The sequence below is a fragment of the Ursus maritimus genome, unplaced genomic scaffold (genome assembly GCF_017311325.1).
Source record: "Ursus maritimus isolate PB19 unplaced genomic scaffold, ASM1731132v1 scaffold_23, whole genome shotgun sequence".
Classification (NCBI taxonomy): Eukaryota; Metazoa; Chordata; class Mammalia; order Carnivora; family Ursidae; genus Ursus; species Ursus maritimus.
Window position 1 is genome coordinate 35,823,453 of NW_024424786.1, and position 20,436 is coordinate 35,843,888.

The 20,436-nt window shown below is 42.0% G+C and overlaps 1 protein-coding gene across 2 annotated transcripts in view; it reads right to left on the reverse strand.

The window, feature by feature from the left end:
- PATL1 (PAT1 homolog 1, processing body mRNA decay factor) overlaps positions 1 to 20,436 on the reverse strand; it is a 29,730-nt gene that overhangs the window by 5,134 nt on the left and 4,160 nt on the right. The window contains exons 3-15 of one of the 2 annotated variants that reach the window (XM_040639140.1): positions 15,240 to 15,457; positions 14,860 to 14,940; positions 14,060 to 14,254; positions 13,020 to 13,121; positions 12,474 to 12,563; positions 12,038 to 12,258; positions 10,714 to 10,803; positions 7,896 to 8,076; positions 7,294 to 7,417; positions 6,762 to 6,859; positions 5,936 to 5,995; positions 4,780 to 4,928; positions 3,160 to 3,319 (exon numbers count right to left, since the gene is read on the reverse strand). In XM_040639140.1, the coding sequence (XP_040495074.1) occupies positions 3,160 to 3,319; positions 4,780 to 4,928; positions 5,936 to 5,995; positions 6,762 to 6,859; positions 7,294 to 7,417; positions 7,896 to 8,076; positions 10,714 to 10,803; positions 12,038 to 12,258; positions 12,474 to 12,563; positions 13,020 to 13,121; positions 14,060 to 14,254; positions 14,860 to 14,940; positions 15,240 to 15,457 (1,769 nt within the window). Of the gene's footprint in view, positions 1 to 3,159; positions 3,320 to 4,779; positions 4,929 to 5,935; positions 5,996 to 6,761; positions 6,860 to 7,293; positions 7,418 to 7,895; positions 8,077 to 10,713; positions 10,804 to 12,037; positions 12,259 to 12,473; positions 12,564 to 13,019; positions 13,122 to 14,059; positions 14,255 to 14,859; positions 14,941 to 15,235; positions 15,458 to 20,436 lie in introns of those variants that run through there. The other variant, XM_040639141.1, reaches the window with a different exon arrangement.

Here is a 20,436-nt window from a genome sequence, read left to right on the forward strand (position 1 = left end):
GAACTGGAATCCAAGGCTGTGAATTCTGGCCTGCAAGTCATTCAGTCCTTTTAAGCCATGAGGCCCAGACTGGAAGGTTAAAATACAGTGCTACCAATATAACTAGGTTCTAACACAGGAAAGGAAATCAAGGGTGCTTCCAGCACTCAGTGCCCATGGCATAAAAAGTGATGGCTGGTTTTACTTCAGATGGCATTCAAGGATGGAGAGTAGACTTTTAGTGATCTACCACTCTAAATAAACACAGCTTTAACAACAAAAGCAGTTTAAATCACACATAAAAGTATAAAGAGTATAATGAAGTCTGTATACCCATCACCCAGCTTCAACAATTAAATCATCAACATTCTACCAATCTCACTAAATCTATGTCCCTCCTATATATCCTATCCTTTCATCCACAAATACTGTTTGTATCTCTAATAAAATCTCTCACAGTATTATTGCACCTAACAAAATTAAAAGCCACTTTTTTTTTTAATTTTTTATTACCTTATGTTAGTCACCGTACAGTACATCCTTAGTTTGATGTAGTAATCCATGATTCATTATTTGCATGTAACACCCAGTGCTCCATGCAATATGTGCCCTCCTTAATACCCATCACCAGCTTGTCCCAATCCCCCACCCCTCTCCCCTCTGAAGTCCTCAGTTTGTTTCCCAGAGTCCATAGTCTCTCGTGGTCATTCCCCCTTCTGTTCACCCCCCTCTTCATTCTTCCCTTCCTTCCCCTACCGATCTTCCCGCCATTTCTTATGTTCCATAAATGACTGAAACTGTGTAATTGTCTTTCTCTGCTTGACTTATTTCACTTAGCATAATCTCCTCTAAAAGCCACTCCTTAATATCACCTAATATCTCCTCCAAAATCAAAGTTCTCCAGTTGTCTCAAAAACATCTTTTAGCAGTTGATTTACTCTACTCATGATTCCCACAGGACCCACACATTGCATCTGGCTTGTAAGGCTTTTAAAATCTGTGAATCGGTCCTTTGCCCACTGCCCATCTCCTTTTCTCGTGCTATTTAGTTGCTGACGACGTCCCACGGTTTGGATTTGGCGAACTGCACCTCTGTGGTGTCACTTAGCAGGTTCTACTGTCCTCTGTCTTTCCAAAAAAAACTGAGGGTTAGAAAGTTTCATAAGATTTAAGTTCATCACGGGAAGGCATGGGGAAGACAACTTCACGGACAGAGCTGTGTGCTTTCTCCTGCATCATGTCACGCAGCACAGTGCATGGTTGTCCCCTCTTAGACAGCGGTCACTTGTTTGCTGCCCCAACCACCATAAGGTTCCCCATCTACCTTTCACCCCATGCCTTAGGGACTGCCGTCCAGACTGACTGACTGCTTTTCTGTTAGGGATTGTAAACTGGAGATTTTCTAATTTTATCATTTCTTTTGCATTTATCAGCTGAAACTCTTCTGGGAAAAACTTTATCAACTTTCTGGTTACCATGATATTTGGCTGTAATGAAAAGGCAGGATAAATGTTTGAGTCTTTACCTTATTTACCCATTTTCAGAATAATGAGTTGATGGCCTAGCAACCTCTGAAGGCGATTAATACATTTTCTGGTATTATTGTGAACTCATTAATATAAAAATATTTGATATATTTCTATCCACTGCTGTAATTTTTCTTTGTGATGCAAATTATCCCATTCTTGGCCAATAGGAGCCCCTCCAGCTTTGTCTGTGCAGCTTTCACGTGGGACCCCAGGAATCATTTAGCTTCCTTAATTTCTGGCACAGGATAGTCCAGGATTACCTTGTCTATTTTATGCCTCAGACCTGCAACTAGTTATTGCTTCGAGAAATGGTACTCAAGAGACGTGGTCTATTACTCTTTAACACACACAGGTAAAAACTAGTTTTCCTCACTAGCAGGCACCTTCACTAAGACAAGCATCTTTGAATTCCTAACTCCTAGCTTACGCACTGTATTTCTAGGACCTAAGATAGTGCCTGCTACATAGATGTGTTCAGTAGATACTTAATGAATAAAGCTCTCCCGAACTTGTTTCCACTGATGAGTTCCTCTGGGACTGGCAGTGTCCACCACATGGCCTGCAACAATATATAAGCTGTAAGGGAGCTACTGCTTTTCATCTGGCTTCCATTTTCTAGGATAAACCTCAAATCTTTAAACTTTCCTCCAACCCACTTTTTCCTTCTTAAAATCTTTAAAAACCGTATCTGTCTCATCCCACTTCATTTTCCTGAGCATGAGGCCCCAACTTTGCATTCATTTCTTCCGCGGGTGCTACAGTTTCAAGGACTTTTTCAACTCATTTCAGAGGGAGAGTAATTTTCAACTCTTTCACGCCACGCCACATACAAGGTATCCTGGCATCATGTTTTCTGCGGACCAACACCAGCTGGTTATTGATCAAGCGTCATCGACTGTAAGAGGCTCGCTCTCGTTAAGTTCCAACATTCGGAACCTCACACTTAGGAATAACTGCCCGTAGTGCTACCCTTATCAATTTCTTGCTCTGAACCTCTAAAACGATTCAAAACAGGGCTAATCTTTCAAGTGTTAGGACAAGGATACGTAGAGAGCAATTCTTACCAAGACTTTACTTATAAACCTGAAAATCATGTTTCAAAGTCCAGCCTAGTTTAGATCATGATAAATGTTACTTCCTAGCGCTGGCTCGATTCCTGCGCAAGACCATTCAACTAAGTCTGTAGCTGAATGTTAAGCTCCTGACAACAGCCCAATGGGAGATACTTTATATCCAGCAAAGTAACCAAGACCATACATTTGTGAATTTTCCTGAGCATCAGACTCAGCCGGGGATTCTGTTAGAGGTACAGAAGCCCTGACCTTTCCTCTGTAAATTCTGAGTCAGCATGTCTGGAGTAGGGCTGAATTATCTGCTTCCCAAGAAATTCTGGTACACAACACAGCTTCACGACTATGTCAAATACGATGGGATTACTGCTTTCCTCAGTTTAGGAACTTGGTCTGTTGGAGCAAAAATGGGATTAAAAGTATAGTCCTGGAGTAGAGTTTTGCTTTAAATAATCAAATCCTACTGCTGAAGGTTAGACAAAGCAACAGAAATAGGAAGAGGGGAGAAAATAAAATCTGGATTCTAGAAACCTTATCAACTATGAAGACCTAAAGGAAAGAAGTCCCACATGGGGAATCACCTCATCTTGTGCATCCTTCTTGATAAGGAAAGGGAGATTCCTAGCTGTTGTCATGAGAATGTCAGCTGCTTGCTCTGTGGAGAGGAAAGGAAGAATACGGGCGACCATTCTCTTCCCTTTTCGGATACACATGATCTGTACAAAGTGGTCATCGCTCGGCCTGCAGGGGAAGGAAATGCTCCCTTAGGTCAGCAAGAACAATTTAACACATCCTTTTTCTCCTCTTACATGTTACTGAGCGAACATGCTGTGGTCATTTTCACCCTACAATGACCCGTGCTACAAAACAGTGCAAAATACTTCTCCAACTCGCAACCAAATAATAACAAAGTCAGTTTTCAAGTTTCACAAACGTAGAAAATCATCCTTTCACAAACGCACGTTAAATAGACTTGTTCAAACTATAGGCATTCATTTCCTTTAAGTTTTACGTAACTAGACAAATTAACGTGGATGATACAGAAAAATCTGAAAACACACACAAGCAAAAAGGATAAACAATCATTTCAGAATTAACTTTATATTTTATCATTTTTTAAAAAATCTGACAGAAAGAGAGAGCAAGAGAGCACAAGAGAGCACAAGCAGGGGGAGTGGCAGAGGGAGAGGGAGAAGCAGACTCCCTGCTGAGCAGGGAGTCCCATGTGGGACTCTATCCCAGACGCTTAACCAACTGAGCCACCCAGGCACCCCTACTGTTACCATTATTAAGAACCTTTGTGCTGTATATTTTTTTCATTTAAAAAAAAAAAAAAAAAGTCCAGAGAATTCATACGGATTTGTTACTTGACTTTCTTCACCTGACAACTTCTTGTGACAATTTTCCATCTCAATAAATAAATTTCAACTACGTCAATTTGACGGTCCCATAACACTCCCAACCATGGACAAGCCCACATTTATTTAACCAGCTGCCTGTCAACCTGACTCCAGAAAAGGTGTGTTGAAAAGAAGGTGTTTATTCTTATGCTCTAGTTTGTGTGTGTCCTGGCTTAGAAGAATTATCAGTTCTCTTGAATATGCAAAGGAGGGAGTTTTCAGGACAGAGTCCTCTTGCATTCATCAAATAAACACACGGGGTTTACAGAACATTTACTGTTAGGAAGATCCTGGGTGGGAGAGATGACAGATACAAAAAGATACATTAAGGAGCTGAGTCCCCACTGAAGACTGATTAGCTTCCACGGCATATGAGTAGTCTATGGAAATCCCAGGAAAATATAAATGTCTGTACTTTCCATCTCAGTAGAAACAATTAATGAAGATTACAAAGTTGAACAGGTTAGAATAAGGCATAAAGCAAGTACAATCTGTAGGCTCGAACACAGAAACCAGATCATGTTCCCCACTGGGTCTCCAGTGCCCAGCACAGTCCCTAGCAGATAGTGAATTGGTAGGTGTCCAATACATGACTCTGGAATACAGAGATTTTTTTCCTGGCTGGGAAGGATTATGAAATGCTTTCTATGACGGAGCATTTGAGTTAGGCCGGAAGGATAGACTCTGAGTTTCCCGGGATGGTAAGGAAGATATCCAAAAGACAGGAATGCAGAAAGCCCAGGTCAGCCAAGTAAGGAGTCCAGCTGGTCTCACGTGTCCCTCCAAGTGTACAATTCTTACCTCTCTTGTCCAGGCAATTTCCCCCTTAAGTTGTCATACATGCTACAAATTTTGTGCTTTCTTTCATCCGCCAGGGCAGGTCGCTCTTCTTCTAGACTTAGGAGATACCGCCTTTCATAATCCTCCACATCCAGGAGTAAACTATAGGTCTAAGTGAGACACAAAGCAGGCCACAGCACGCTGGGTCAGGATCAGGGTATTTGATAAACAATTTCATAGTTTAAGACCATCAGTAAAGACAGGAGAGTGAAAATGAATTGCAGTAAGACTGAGAGGAAAAAGTGCTCTTTCGAATCCAGAAAAACATAGTGAAAGAACTTAAAGAATTCCTTCCTGTTTGTTGTCCCTCTTGACCTCCAACCCAGGAGGTGAGGACAGTGAATGATTACACTCTTCGCAAACTTTCCGGCAGCAAGACTAGCATTGTGACATAAATGATCTCTATCACTGCTTCAAGTGATGCTTTATACTTACAAACACACAGTAAGTTCACTCCTGGGTGCCAGGCACTGTTCTAAGCACTCACTCATTCACCAGACGCTCTCCACAACCCAGTCAGAAAGAGACTATTATCATTTTCACCATTGCAGAGGAAAAAAATGAGGACAGCACAGAAAGGACAACAAGTCACAGACTCAGCTAGAAATGGAGAAGACGTGATTTGCAGCCTGGTTCCACGCTCGGTGCTCTTCCTCGCTATGCCCATGGCCTTGCTACACGGTATTTACGCTTTACCAGCGAACCGCCTATAGAGTACCACATTCTTCTTAGCACCCAGCACCCAGGGGATATCCAATAAATACCTGTGAACTGACTTAATTAACTCAATGAATTCACAGGTGGAACAATGTAATTTTATTCTCATTTTCTTAGAAAGGTGGCCTGTTCCCGAACACTTAGCGGTTAACTGAATAAGCTTGGACAAAGACCCAGGACTTCTTACTGTAACTGCAGTGTTCTTTCCACGAGGCCATAGGTGAGGCACAGCACATTCTTTTCTAGTGTGCTCTGGTACACAATAGGCATGTAAGAAGAACATGCTAATTAATTAAAATCACAGAACACCAACTGCTTACTTTTCCACTTTTTGCATACACATACATATCTGACAGTTCCTTATTTGAAATTAACTACAGCAACAAACTCTAAAACTTACTTTCTCAATTATGACAAGGGTTTTTCGTCTCTTGTCCCGAACCTGTTTTTCTTTTGTCTCCTAAAAAAAAGACAAGACTATTCAGTGTGAATTCTCCTCTGTTACAAATAATTTTCTAAGTGTGCATAGGTAATTCCATTTGTGACAATACTGTAAAAGAATCTTAACTCTTTGAAAGTTAATCTAAAACAACACTAACTGGACAAAGGTCATAGAACAGACTGAATTAACCCACATAGACTACCGAACTGAGTTTACAGCTGGGCAAAAGGTAAATGTAGAATGCAGTAAAGATGAAGATAATCACAGTTGTTTTTTTTTTAAAGATTATATGTATTTGTCAGAGAGAGTGAGAGCACGAGCAGTGGAGCAGCATGCAGAGCAGGCAGGGCAGGAAGAGGGAGAAGCAGGCTCCCCACTGAGCAGGGAGCCCAATATGGGGCTGGATCCCAGGACCCTGGGATCATGACCTGAGACAAAGGCAGATGCTTAACCGACTGAGCCACCCCGGCATCCCAATCACAGGAAGATCTTAAAACCCATAGAAAATGGTAATTTTTGAAACCGGAATAGACAGCCAATGCTGTTTGCAGCCAGTATCCAGTTTAAAGACTCCTGCCACCCCGAGTATCAGCACCTCCACCACCTGCAGGAAACTGGAACGCCAGGACATGCCTGGGGGCAGGGATGGGGGGGTGGGGTGGGGGAAGCTTCCAGTCAGACAACAAACAATTCCACTGTGCCTGATTCCCTCTCACAATGGCCCCCAGGCAGCAGTGATGACCCAGAGTTTCCTAAACTGTGACACAGTACTGCTGACACTTACGTCATCCTCACTCCGTGATGTCACAACAGCATCAATCATTTTTCGGGGGTTATTCACACTAGAGACGGTAAGCTTTCCCAAAGAGCCCTCGAACTGCACTGCAAGGACAAAACATTTCCAACAAATAACTCAGCAACGCAGAAAGACCTTTACAGTCTCTATTCTTTCCTCACAGCCTAACGATTCAGTACAAAAATTTATGTATCTCTCTCTTACCTAAATCTGTCTTTTCCCATTTTTTGTTGCAATGAAAATCAATAAAAATCTGAAGTATTTCCCCTTTATTACGGGGATACTAGAAATCAGAACACGTTTTAAGAAGTTAAGGAATCTCAAGCAGTAAAGGGTCTACCAGTCTACCCGCTGACCCACTCATTCCCTGCAATGGAGGCAGAGCTCTGCATTTAAGGACAACAGCTCTTTTAAATGAGCTTCGAACGTCTCTACATGCAGGCCTCGACAGCGCTATTTCTTTACCATCTCAGCAGCACGGTGCCTTTCTTCACTGCGGGCCTAGGCGGAAGGGCCTTACCTGGCTTGTAGACGTGCTCCAGTTTGGCCACCTGAGGGGTAATGAGCTTGGTGCGCTCCTTTTTCGGGCCCTCGCCTTGAACTTCTTCAGCAGCTGACAGTTTCTCCAGTTTTTCAAAGTAATTCTGCCACGTGAAGATGATTTCAGTTGCAACACAAGCCCAGAGTATGGCTGCTCTTTATCATACATGATTATACTGGTGGCAGCAACAACTTGGACGCTATAAACGTATCGATCTTTAATTTCTGCAAGACTGTCAGATGTTTACTTCTCAAAAACTCCCAGCCTACAGAAAAGCCCCACATCAATGGAAATATCTTTAAAGTTAGACTGCCAATATCTTTAACTGAGAAAACCAGAGTATTGATGCCAAAGAGATTTCAAAACATTGGCCCGAGAGCCTGTGTGTGTAAAGAATAAAAGGCATATACAGAAACCTTCCAGTGCATAGTGAGAGGCTCTCCCGCTTCAGCAGAGGACAGAGTTTGCTCAGTCAAGTCTCATCCAATTGAAAACCACATCAAAGAAGATTCTGTCAGTAGTTAAGTCCACCGGTATTTCCACGCGCGCCTCACCGAGTAAGGGACTGCATGGCCGCCTACCTGGTAATAGAAATCGTCCAGGTACGGGTCAGTGCTCTGCAGCTGCATCATCTGGATTTTCGAGACCCAATCCTTCTCTCGCTGCAGCATGAGGTTGGCATAGGGGTCCTTCCGGAGGTGGTCCTGATGACTGCTCCGGTGACTTCCTCTGTCTCCGGCCCCATTGAGACTCCGGTGCTGACTGAAAACACACACAGCGGCGCATTCACTCCAAGTCAGGGCATTCATTAGGTCTTGTAACAATACAGGAACAAGCCAGGCCAGTTAAAAAAAGATTCCACTTTGCTTTTGTTAACAAAAGAGAGAAAAGAACGGAATCTTCACGGTGTCGGAGAAGAAAGAGCTGGGCAGTACACACTGAAAGAAAGATCTGAGTGCCTCACCGCGTGCTGCACGCTCTCACCCATGGACTTCCGTGCAAGCCCTACCATGACCCTAAGAGGCAGGCAGTTTTGTTTTCGCCACTGAAGATAACAAACTGAGGCCAAAGAGATGTGAACACAGGCCAATTTGACTCGCAGTCTATACACTTCCTTTTTTTAACTTATTGAAAATCATGAAATACTTCAGATATAAAGAAAAGCCCACAACATCCATTTATCCACCACCCAGACTTAGTGAAAAAAAATTTATTTGCCCCAATTTGCCTCACAGTTTTAAACAGTAGTATTAAAGCCAATTTTTGTTGTATTTGGTTAAGACCCTTTCTACCCTGTCTGGATCCTGGTTTCCTGCCTCCCTTCCTTCCCAGAGGAACCATTATCCTCCCTTTGTAGGTACTCCCCCTGAGATTTTTTTTTTTTTTAAGATTTTATTTATTTATTTGACAGACAGAGCTCATGCAAGCATGTGCGCATGGGGGGAGAGGCAGAGAGAGAGAGAGAGAGAAACTCAAGCAGACTCCACACTGAGCATAGAGCCTGATGTAGGGCTCAATCTTACAACCAGGAGACCAGGACCTGAGCCAAAATCAAGAGTTGGATGCTTAACCAACTGAGCCACTCAGGGGCCCCTCCGTGCTGTTTTTGTTTTTTTGTTTTTGTTTTAAAGATTTTATTTAGGGGCGCCTGGATGNAATAAAAAAATAAAGATTTTATTTATTTGACAGAGATAGAGACAGCCAGCGAGAGAGGGAACACAAGCAGGGGGTGTGGGAGAGGAAGAAGCAGGTTCCCAGCAGAGCAGGGAGCCCGATGTGGGGCTCGATCCCAGGACCCTGGGATCACACCCTGGGCCGAAGGCAGACACTAATGACTGAGCCACCCAGGTGCCCCCCCCACGGTGTTTTTAAGACTCATGACTCATGTATCCATCTTTAAATACTATACAGTATTATTCTGTGCCTTTAATTTTTACATAAACGGTACTAGACATGTAAGTCTGCTCCTTGCTTCTTATTCAATGTTATGCTTTTCACATTTATCTGTGCTGATAGCACACCCAAGTATATGCCAAAAAAGAACTGCTAGCATGTGGTGTATCCACGTTTTCGACCTTATTATTTACTGCCAAATTCTCTCACCAGAGGCGGAGAGAGGCCGAGGCTAACCAATATTCTTGCCAATGACAACAATGTTGAGATATTTCAAATTTTGCTTGTCTGATGATGTAAAATGCTTATCTAATCTTAATCTGTATTTTCCTGATTATAAGCAAGTTTGAAATCTTTTTTTTTTTGTACAATATAATGGTTCGATGGTTTTATTTATTTATTTATTTTTATTAAAGATTTTATTTATTTATTCGACAGAGATAGAGACAGCCAGCGAGAGAGGGAACACAAGCAGGGGGAGTGGGAGAGGAAGAAGCAGGCTCATAGCGGAGGAGCCTGATGTGGGGCTCGATCCCATAACGCCGGGATCACGCTGTGAGCCGAAGGCAGACGCTTAACCGCTCTGCCACCCAGGCGCCCCGGTTTGATGGTTTTAAATGTTACTGGGTGCTCATCACGATAAATATATTCTTAATCCCATCACCTATTTCACCCATCCCCCCATCCTCCTCCCCTCTGGTCACCATCTGTTTGTTCTCTATAGTTTTTGTCTCTTTTTTGCTTTGTTCTTTTGTTTTGTTACTTGAATTCCACATGTGAGCAAAACTGTATCAGCTTTACTGAGGTATAATTGACATACGAAGAACTATGCATATTTACTGTGTATAATTTTATAAGTCTGGTCATGCAAACACTTGTTATACCATCACCACACACAGGATAATAGACATATTCAACACCCACCAGAGTTTCTGTATCTCCCATTGTTTTTTTGGTGGTAGTAACACTTCACATGAATGAGAACCACACTCTTTACAAATTCTCACTTAAAACCGTATCGTTAACTTCAGGTACTAGAAGTTTCATATTTTAACACAGTCAAATGTATTAATCTTTTCCTTTAGGGTCTGCACTTTTTGTGTATTTTAAGAGCCTGTAGTTTTTTCCCCTGCAAAAAATATTCTAGAGCTTCTTTGAAAGAGAGAAGGAATTATACACACAGAACCATAAAACTGCAGGTTACAGAAATCTCAAAGTTATGTTTAATTTTCTTATTTTTTTTTTTTAAGATTTTATTTATTTATGTGACAGAGAGACAGCCAGCGAGAGAGGGAACACAAGCAGGGGGAGTGGGAGAGGAAGAAGCAGGCTCCTAGTCAAGGAGCCCGATGTGGGACTCGATCCCGGAACGCCGGGATCACGCCCTGAGCCGAAGGCAGACGCTTAACGACTGCGCTACCCAGGCGTCCCAATTAGTAGCACTGTTACACTGTCAAAATTAAAATTTGAATCAAGAAACCACCAAGGAGCAGGGTGAGTACTTACTTTCTGTTCTGTTGCTGTCTCTGATGCAAGAGCCGACGGTGCTGTGGGTGGAGGTGAGTTGTGTCTGGTCTAAACATTGGGGCCTGAGATCTAAGAAAAAAAGGGAAAGCTTTTCAATTCTGTTGTTCTGTGATCTGAAGTTTTAGAGAATGTTGTCAGGATAATTTCACACAAATGCACTCAAGGAAATGTTCAAGTCTATGCTCAGGAGATCTTTCAGAAGGAAAAGACTGCTGTACTTTTACACGTCTTCTATAAAGACTAGTTCTCAACTTCTAAGAAGAGGATCATAAAATTTAAGTGAATTAGCAGTGAAGCAGTAGAACTATTTTCTTTCTCCTCCTAATTGTAAACAGAAGTCTCTTAAAAGGTTTAATGTGCTTAGTTTCAACTATTTGGAAATCACAATGCAAATGCATGTGTTATGATCAATTTATGTCAACTTGGCCATAGGCTATGGTACCCGGTCGTTTGGTCAAACACGAGTCTAGATGTTGTTGTGAAGGTATTTTGTAGATGTGATTAATTAAGAATTAAGAAAAAAGAGGACATTTAAAAATGTGGGTGGGCCTCACCCAACCAGTTGAAGGCACTAAGAGCAAAAACTGGTATTTCGGACAAGGAATTCTGCCTCAAGCCTGAAACACACAAGTGCTGCCTGAGTTTCTAACCTGCCAGCCTGCCCTACAAATTTCAGACTCAAGACTGCAAATTCAACTCTCATCTGAATTTCCATTTTGCTGGCCTGCTTTATGGATCTCCTTAACCATTCCTTAAAATAAATCTTTTCGTTATATAAAAATATATATATGTGCATATATACACGCGTGTATATATATATTTCATTGGTCTGTTTCTCTGAGGAATCCTGATACGATAGCACATGTAATGAAATACAATTTCACTAGAAGCAGGAACTTGAACCCGTTATAAAACCAGATTAGAAGTGAGCAACTCAGCTAGCACCGAGATGAGCTGACTACTCGGCACCTACATCCCAGGTCCCTAGCATACGGTAATTCTTGTTAAGTGATAAGCACTTTGTGCATGTGTGTGTGTTTGTAAAATGGATATAAAGTGAGACCTAAGAAATGTCAGAAGAAATAAAACAGGTGATTAACTAGCAATATGCAAATTACACAGGAAGCACGTGACTTCAGGGAACTGTTAATTCATAAGAACGCCTAGAGACTGTCAAACATTTCTGTGTTTGACAAGTTGAGGATCCAGTAACATCTCAAAACACACCCCTTGCAGACATCGGGGCCTCACTGCTAAAGAGCCTTGGGCGGCTGATGGGTAAACAGTGGCTTAGTTTGCACACCTTAGGTTTTGCAGGTGAGGCCCTGGGCCGGGGGAGTGCTGCTGCGGAGGCGGTGGAGCGGCAGGGGGCGCAGCACTAAAGAAGGCACGGAAGCCGGGTGCTGGGGGAAGCACCTGCCCTACTCGCCCCTGCAGCAACTTGGGATTCATGGCGGCAAGCGGACTACCAACAAATCCAGGGACCCGTGCAAACTGGCTGGGAGACATCCGTCCAGGCGGTAGCTAGAAAGAGACAAGATCTCAGATTTAGTGAATCAGCAAGTCCTCTTGCTTTTATCCACAGAAAAGTGAATACTGTTTTCATCAATAATTTTTTTGAAAAAGTGAAGGAAAAAGTAAGAGGCAGTAGAGACCGATTAACAGCAAAGAGAGCTACCACCTATGAATGTTAGGAAAGCGAGAGAGCTCTTCATGGGTTGGGCTCATCAGAGGCTTACCTGTGCTCCTCCAAGAAGCTGTGCTCTCTGGAGGGGGCTGAGAACAGGAGGAACACTAGGAGGGAAAGGGTGACCCAGTAGGGAAGAGTTCTAAGAAAAAAAAAAAGATGAAAAATTACATTCTGTGAAATAGGTAAATCGATATAATACAGGAATTCAGTAGGAACGCAGAATAAACTTGGATATAAAAATGCTCAAACTGTATTGTCAGGCTGTCTATGGAAGGAGTCTGAAGGACAGCAATGCTAGAAATCTGGAAGCACTATGATCATGTAACCTGAGGAAGGAGGCAGTAGGATGAGGGACTGAAATAGCAGGAAACCAGATGACCATGCTGGGTGTGAATTTTTAAAAGATAAAAAAAAAAAGCTCAGGTATGAAAGAACTGAACATGATGAACCATGTCTTCTGACCTGGGGACCATAAGATCCAGAAATTCAAGATCGGAGACTATAAAAAGCACACCTAATTAAGGAGATGTCTATACACTCGTAGTGATCAGAAACCATATGCTGCACGTTTTCATTAGGTTGTGAAGTGACATACCGGGACACTGCAGAGCTGGTTTGGAGACATCCTCTCACCATAGGGAGCAGGATACCGCGGGGGCATCGGGGGCCGGACATGGACAGGCTTCGGACACAGGATCTATCAGGACAAACATATACACAACTACACTCAATGAAGTCAGTTTTTCCTCCACCTACACTCCCTCCCCTCAAGTACTGGTAGAGACGCAGAACTCAATGCAAAGCCCTACTTCTAAGCAAATTGCTACAGCTATGGGTTCATGTAAGAACCTTTGGTCACTTCCTCTCACAAATACCAAGCAACGTGCCACTTGTAACTGAGGAAGATTTAGCTAATTCTCCAGTTATCCCCACCCTTCCATGCTATCTGAGGGAGGTATCAACAGATATTCTGACTTGCAAATTCTCTGCAAGAGGATATTATTTTGGTAGCAGCGAGGGAGAAGGAATGATAAGAGAGCTGGAGGATTAACTAAGTCCTATTCTGAAGCCCCTGTGATATGGCCGCCATGCTCAGCTCTTTTGGGATACATTGTGACTCCACCGTTTCGTAGAACACTGAGCCTAACTAGGCCATACCGACACCACCCTCCCCCCATACCTTCCAAATTGGCCTTCCTTTTCAGCTGCTGGTTTCAGGTGGAGGAAAGTCTATGGAACAGGACTGCACAGGCTCTAGGGAAAGCAGGGATATCTTAAAGGTAAAAAGGGATGTGGACAATGCTGTGTGTTCCCACTCCCCCCGGCTTTCAGTTACCTCTCTGCCAATGTTGTGGGCAGCCAGCAAAACACTTTGAAAAGGATATATATGCTAAATGTGGTTAACTACCCTTTTTCTTCCCCAATTAAAAGGCAGCAGCAACAGGAGCAGCACCAGCAAAGGGCATTAGGGAATGTGTCTCTTATTTGTACTAACTTCTCCTCTAATTGGCTATTTCTCTTTCTAATCTAATGCCTACCCAAAACTTCCACCCTCCTCCCAGCACCGCCAACTTCCCAGATAATTTTGCCCAGATTCCCAATCTCCTGGGCTGAGTGCCTGTTTATGAGAGGTACCTGTTGGTTGAAGCTGGGTACAGCCATCTGCTTAGGCGGGGTGCCTATGGGGACGGCTCTAACAGGAGGACTCCCAATGATAGGTGAAGTTGACCGCCGTGGTAATGCACGCTCGGAAAGGTCTCGATCATCTTCTGGACCCTGTGGGGGCCTCTGAGGCAGGGCATATTCTAATACAGACACCGTAGGCATTTCCTAATTGAGGAAATAGTTTAAAAAAAAAAAGAGAAAATTAGCCCATAGCCAACTATAATGTCTTAATAATCTGTACAGATGCCAAAAACATCTTCAGAAATTATTTTTACATTTTATTTCACATCCAGTAACATCCCCTCTCTTTGGTGTACAGTCCTCTGAATTTTGATAAATACATAGATTCCTGGATCTACTGCCACAATCAAGAGCAGAGCAGTCTTGTCACTCCCCAAACTCCTGCCATACTGGCCCTTAGCAGTCAACCCCTCCCACTACCTGCAACCATTGGTAGACACTGACCTGTTCTCCATTCTTATGGTTTTGCCTAGAAATGACTTAAGAAATTTGAATTGTAAGCTAACAAATTTGAATTCTAACGGCTCCCTTTGAACCTTTCGTAATAAAGCACAGTCAAGAGAGCACCGCATGGAGGCCGAGTAAGTGTTCAGTTGGCAGGTGCAGCTACGAGCACTGGGTTAAGTAACCAACATAACGGCAAACATTATTTTAAAACATATACATCTATATGTTGTTTCAGTAAGGAAAAGATCAAGACAGGAGTTTTCGGATACCAGGAATTTGTATAAAGAGAAAATGTTCAATACCTGAGCAAGGAGTGGTCCTCGGATTCGCCTCAGAACTTCAGATCCATCCCAGATGCTGGAATTGAGACTTCCTGGTTGGGGCTAACAAAAAGGAAAACACATACACAAAGTTTGGAATAGTGAGAGCTTTCTGGACGATTTAACTGCTTTCGGTGAACAAGGCTCTGAAAGAGTCTCAACTGCTCGAGAAGATGAAATTATAGCGTTCCAGAATATACATTATTCCCCACCTTCAACTGCTATGATCAGGAATTATATTAACAATTTTCTGTGTTACATGCAAGTCTCTCAGGGTAGCAGATGAAACAAAACGGCCCAGCTCAATACTTCACCTTAATTACTAGTCTGCTATAGTTCTCAAACCAGAGTAACTTACTCACTTGCAGAACTGGCCTGGTCTGCACTGCCCTCATGACAGCTGGATCTTCTAGCTCATTTTCAATCACCATCTTACTGAGCCTTTCTGCCAGATTCTCCTCATGGTCACCCAACAAGTCCATCTCATCCCTTTCTCCATTGCCTGTTTGTTCATTAACTGCCACCGGCAGCTTCTCTTCCAATTCAGCCAGGCGCTCATGTGCTTCCTGCCAATCATCATCTATAAGGAAATCATAGAAATATAGTTCATACTGAGACTAAAAGTTTAATGAAATTCTTCTGTTAACCAAAAGAACAATTCTAACTTCAGAAGATAGTAAATTTCCACTTAGAGACATGAAATAAGATTTTTAACTAAGGGGCGTTGGAAAGTGGGCTTTTCACTATTAAGGACTAATACATCATACCAGGAATAAAATTCAAGCACTCAGAATGATAGCTGAATACATTACCAATGGCATCCAAACTGTATTCCGAAAACAATTTTTAAACTGGTGATGGGTACGTACAGAACAACCTGTTGGTTTGGGGATTGCTTTTTTTTTTTTTTTAAGATTTTATTTATCTGTCAGAGAGAGAAAGTGTGTGCGCGCATAAGCAGGGGGAGAGGCAGGCAGACGAAGAAGGAGGCTCCCCACTGAGCAAGGAGCCTGATGAGGGACCCTGGGATCCTGACCTGAGCTGAAGGCAGACGCTTAACTGAAGAGCCACCCAGGTGTCCCTGGTTTTGAGATTCTGTGACATATCAGGCAAAAAAGGAAAGTTAAAACTCACTGTATTCGCATACACATTCTTTCCCAGATTATACCTGCCATCTTCCTTACAAGCTCTCAAATCCATTCATTTCATTCAATTAATATTTTTTGAGCACCTATTACGTGTTAATGTTTTAGGCACATGGGATAGATCAGTGTACAAAGGACATAAAGATCCCTGACCTGCAACTTTCCTTCAAGCAGGGAAGAGACAGATAATAGACAATGAACGTAACGAATAAGTAAATTAGATACTGTATCAGGAGATGAAATGCTATAGGTATACGGAGGAAAAGCCGGTTGACAACATTAAATGGGATGGTCAGAGGTACACCTCATTGTGAGGGTGACATCTGAGCAAAAGATTCAAGAGTAAGATAGTTAGCCGTGTGGATTACCTGGGAGAAGACTGTTCCACACAGAGGGACAGTCCATAGAAAGGACTAAAAGACGAGTGATGATTTTGACAGTCAAGCAAGGACTGTGTCTGGACTGGAATGGTCAAGGAGGAAGAGCAGGAAAAGAATGAGGCCAAGTAGGTAATAGGAGGGATCTCCTTCTGGGCCTTTTGGGTCACTTTGATTGAAATGGGGGGCCACTGGAGGTTTTGATGTGGCTTGACTTTTTGAAAGACACATCTGGCTGCTGAGACCAGATTCAGGATGGGGGGGGGGGAAGGAGCAGGAACACTGGAAGCACGGAGGCCTGCCAGGTGGCTAGCGCAGCAACGCCAGAGCAAAGGTGATGACGACCTGTACCTGGGTCCAGTCCTCTTCCACGTTAACAATGCCCTCGCTATTCCTGCATACTCCTCCACCGTCTGTGGCACTGGCACTAGCTCATTCTCTCACTTTGTATGCCAACGCAGAGTTCTGAGTCCTGTTACAGCACAGGTAAAAATCTTCACAACCCTCCCTCAGCTTTTCTAGAACTAGACCTTATCTCCATCACTCTCAGTCCAGTGCTCCTCCATCGCAGACCTCCATTCTGCTTCCACTGTAAAAGCTCTACTCATACTACTTTGCTCCTTTTTGGCATTCAAATTCAGGTATCTTTCCCTCCTCATGGAAGCTTTCCCTAAGTAAGCTTTTCATTTCAATGCTTTCACCTTTTCTAAACATGCAAGACTTTCAAACTCAAAAAAACCCCCATGTATTCATATATATTTTATTCTTAGTTTTGTTCTTTATGTTCTATAAAATTCAACAGAAAGGGATAACAGATCATTCTCTCTTTTTAAAGATTTGTCAGAGAGAGAGAGAGAGAGAGCGCACAGAGATAGAGGCAGAGGGAGAAGCAGACTCCCTGCGGAACAGGGAGCCAGACGCAGGACTCCATCATGACCTGAGCCAAAGGCAGACACTTAACTGCGCCACCCAGGTGCCCTGATCATTCTCTTTATAACATAAAAACACAGGATTCTTTCTGCAAGTGTCCTCAATGGCAATCCTTCTCACATAATTTTTTCTATATACCTCATTAAAAAAAAGAGGAAAGAAGAACTGGAGGCACCATAACAAGAAAAGAAAAAGGTGCCTGGTATACACTAAGGGTACAATAAATGCAAGCCACTTAAAAAAAATAAAAAAGAGAGATTTAGATTTACTGATAATTTTCTGAGGGGCTCACGCACAACTTAAAATTATCTTTTTCCTGCTTACAAAGAAAATACACGTTAATTAAACATTTAAACATCACACAAATATTTAACTTAGAAAGTTCCCCAGAACTCAACAGGTATGTTAAGTTTTTCAAAATGCAAACTATAAAGTTTAACTTGTTTCTTTTTATTTAAGCAATACATCTTGGACACTTTTCATGTACATACACTTTCATGTAACTACTGAGAACATAATCTCATTCTTTTTCATGCTGCATAAGATTCTATTCTATTGATATACTAATTTAACTTAGCCCTTACTGCTGGAAATTTGGATTATTTGCAAATTTTCAACGTAATGATTAATACCGTAATATATATATATATATATCTTAACATCTTACGCGAATATTTATTAAGTACATTAAGTCCCTAAACCCTTAAAATTCATTATTTTTATTTCATAACAATGTATCACATAACACTAGTGATCCAAAAAGGGAAGGGACACTTCCAGATGTCTCATTTGGTATGATCAGAACCACTGTAGTCTTTGCGCACTGTGGTATATCTGAATGTACTACTTGTGGTAAAGAAAAAAATTCACTTTAGATGAAAACTACAGTATTAATTTAAATTATCAGCTATCTGGAAAAATATTCTTAAAGATTAGTGTAATTAAAAATCAATTGTACTGGGTGTTATATGCAACTAATGAATCATTGAACACTACATCAAAAACTAATGATGTACTATATGTTGGCTAATTGAATTAAATTAAAAAAATAAATTAAAAAAACAATTATGACATTAATATTTGTGTCATCTTTGCTAAGGAAGAGTAAGCTGAGCACGTTTTAAAAGGACAGAATTTTTTTAGCAATTTTACTCATTCAGTGATGCCAAAAAATGGGGATTCTATAATCCCGAATGAGGGGATTTTTTTTTTCATTCACCACCTCCCATACTCAAGTTTACTAAGTTTATCAGATCCTACCAAAGATGAATAGTTTGTCCTTAATTTAGAAACATTGGTTAAATAGCCATATTCTGTGAGAACGGCTCTGTTGTGAACTGACTGTTACTGTTTCGAACATGTAAGCAAAAGGAATCTATGCCATCTTAGGTTCTCCTTGCTCATGTGAAACAGTATGTCAAGAGATCACACGCCCTTACTATTAGAGGATACTTCACTTGTATCTTTTTCAAATGACCTAAAAATAAAGTTACTAAGATAGGCCAACGCTTGACCTCGATCCACAATGGTCAAAATGATAAAGGGTAGGCAAAGGAATACCAGAGAAATTAAGAAAAAGAAGTATTTGTTTTCCTTCAACTAATTAATCAATACCCTGATGGGATAGGTTACTGAATCCGCCCCCCTCCCCCAGCTGCTATCTCAGGAATATTTCTGAATAAACGCCAACATAAAAAGGAAGTACAGGTGATTTAATTTTAAGGCAACCTAAGTCCCTAAAGATTAGAGCAGCTATCAATAAAAGGTAAGTGGAAAGAATGGGGAGCCCTTCCAAGCAGAGGCAGGAGATTCCCAGAGATTCTTCAAGAACTGTTTCAACATAACTGGAGGTTTACCCTGAGTGTATTTACAGTTACTTCACCTCTCTCATAGTTTGCTTCCTCATTTGTTAAAATGAGGATAATAATAGTACCTACTTCACATGGTTCTTGGGAGGATTAATAATATAAAACATTTAGAATGGTGCCTAGCAGATAATAAGCACTCTATAAGTGTAAACTTTTATTTTTAGAGGATGAGTTGAGATTACTATGGCCATTTACTGCTCTAAGATGATGTAAACATTTTTCCACGGAGAAGACAAGGACTAGTTTCTTAAGGAAAGATGACATCAGAGCATTAGTAGCCAGTGACTTAAAATAACTACTGACAAGTATCATTCAAGACACTCACTCTTTGAGTTAAAAACTATCAAACCATAACATATGTCAAAGGTCTGACACTTTACCTCCTGGTTTAAACTCTTTATACCAGCTGTGTATCTACCCGTATGGTGCATTAAAACAAATCACAAGTTGACTTAGCAATTTTTTAAAATAAATAAATCTGTACAATATTTATACCAAGATATTATGAAGAATTAAGTTTGCTTTTTTTTTTTTTTAAAGATTTTATTTATTTATTCGACAGAGATAGAGACAGCCAGCGAGAGAGGGAACACAAGCAGGGGGAGTGGGAGAGGAAGAAGCAGGCTCATAGCGGAGGAGCCTGATGTGGGGCTCGATCCCATAACGCCAGGATCGCGCCCTGAGCCGAAGGCAGACGCTCAACCGCTGTGCCACCCAGGCGCCCCTAAGTTTGCTTTTTAAAAAGATTTTACTTATTTGAGTAAGAGAGCATGCACAAGCATGTGAGAGCGGGGGGTGTGGGGGGGTAGAGGAAGAGGGAGAAGCGGACCAAGCAGACTCTCCACTGAGCAGGGAGCCAGCCACCGGGCTTGGTCCCAGGACCGAGAGATCACGACCTGTGCCGAAGTCAGACATTCAACTGACTGAGCCACTCAGGCACCCCTAAAGAATTAAGATTTTAACTTTAACTTTAGGCGCACCTGGGTGGCTCAGTCGGTTAAGTGTCCAACTCTTGATTTCCGCTCAGGTCATGATCTCAGGGTCCTGAGATTGAGCCCTGCATTGGGCTCCTCGCTGAGCATGGAGGCTGCTTAAGATTCTCTCTCTCCCTCTGCCCCTCCCCCCTTCACTCGTGTGAGCACCTGCTCTCTAAGAAAGATTTTAACTTTATAATTCATGTATATTATAAGGATTCATATTTGGAAATCTTTTCTCCATTATAAACTTTGCTGATGAAGA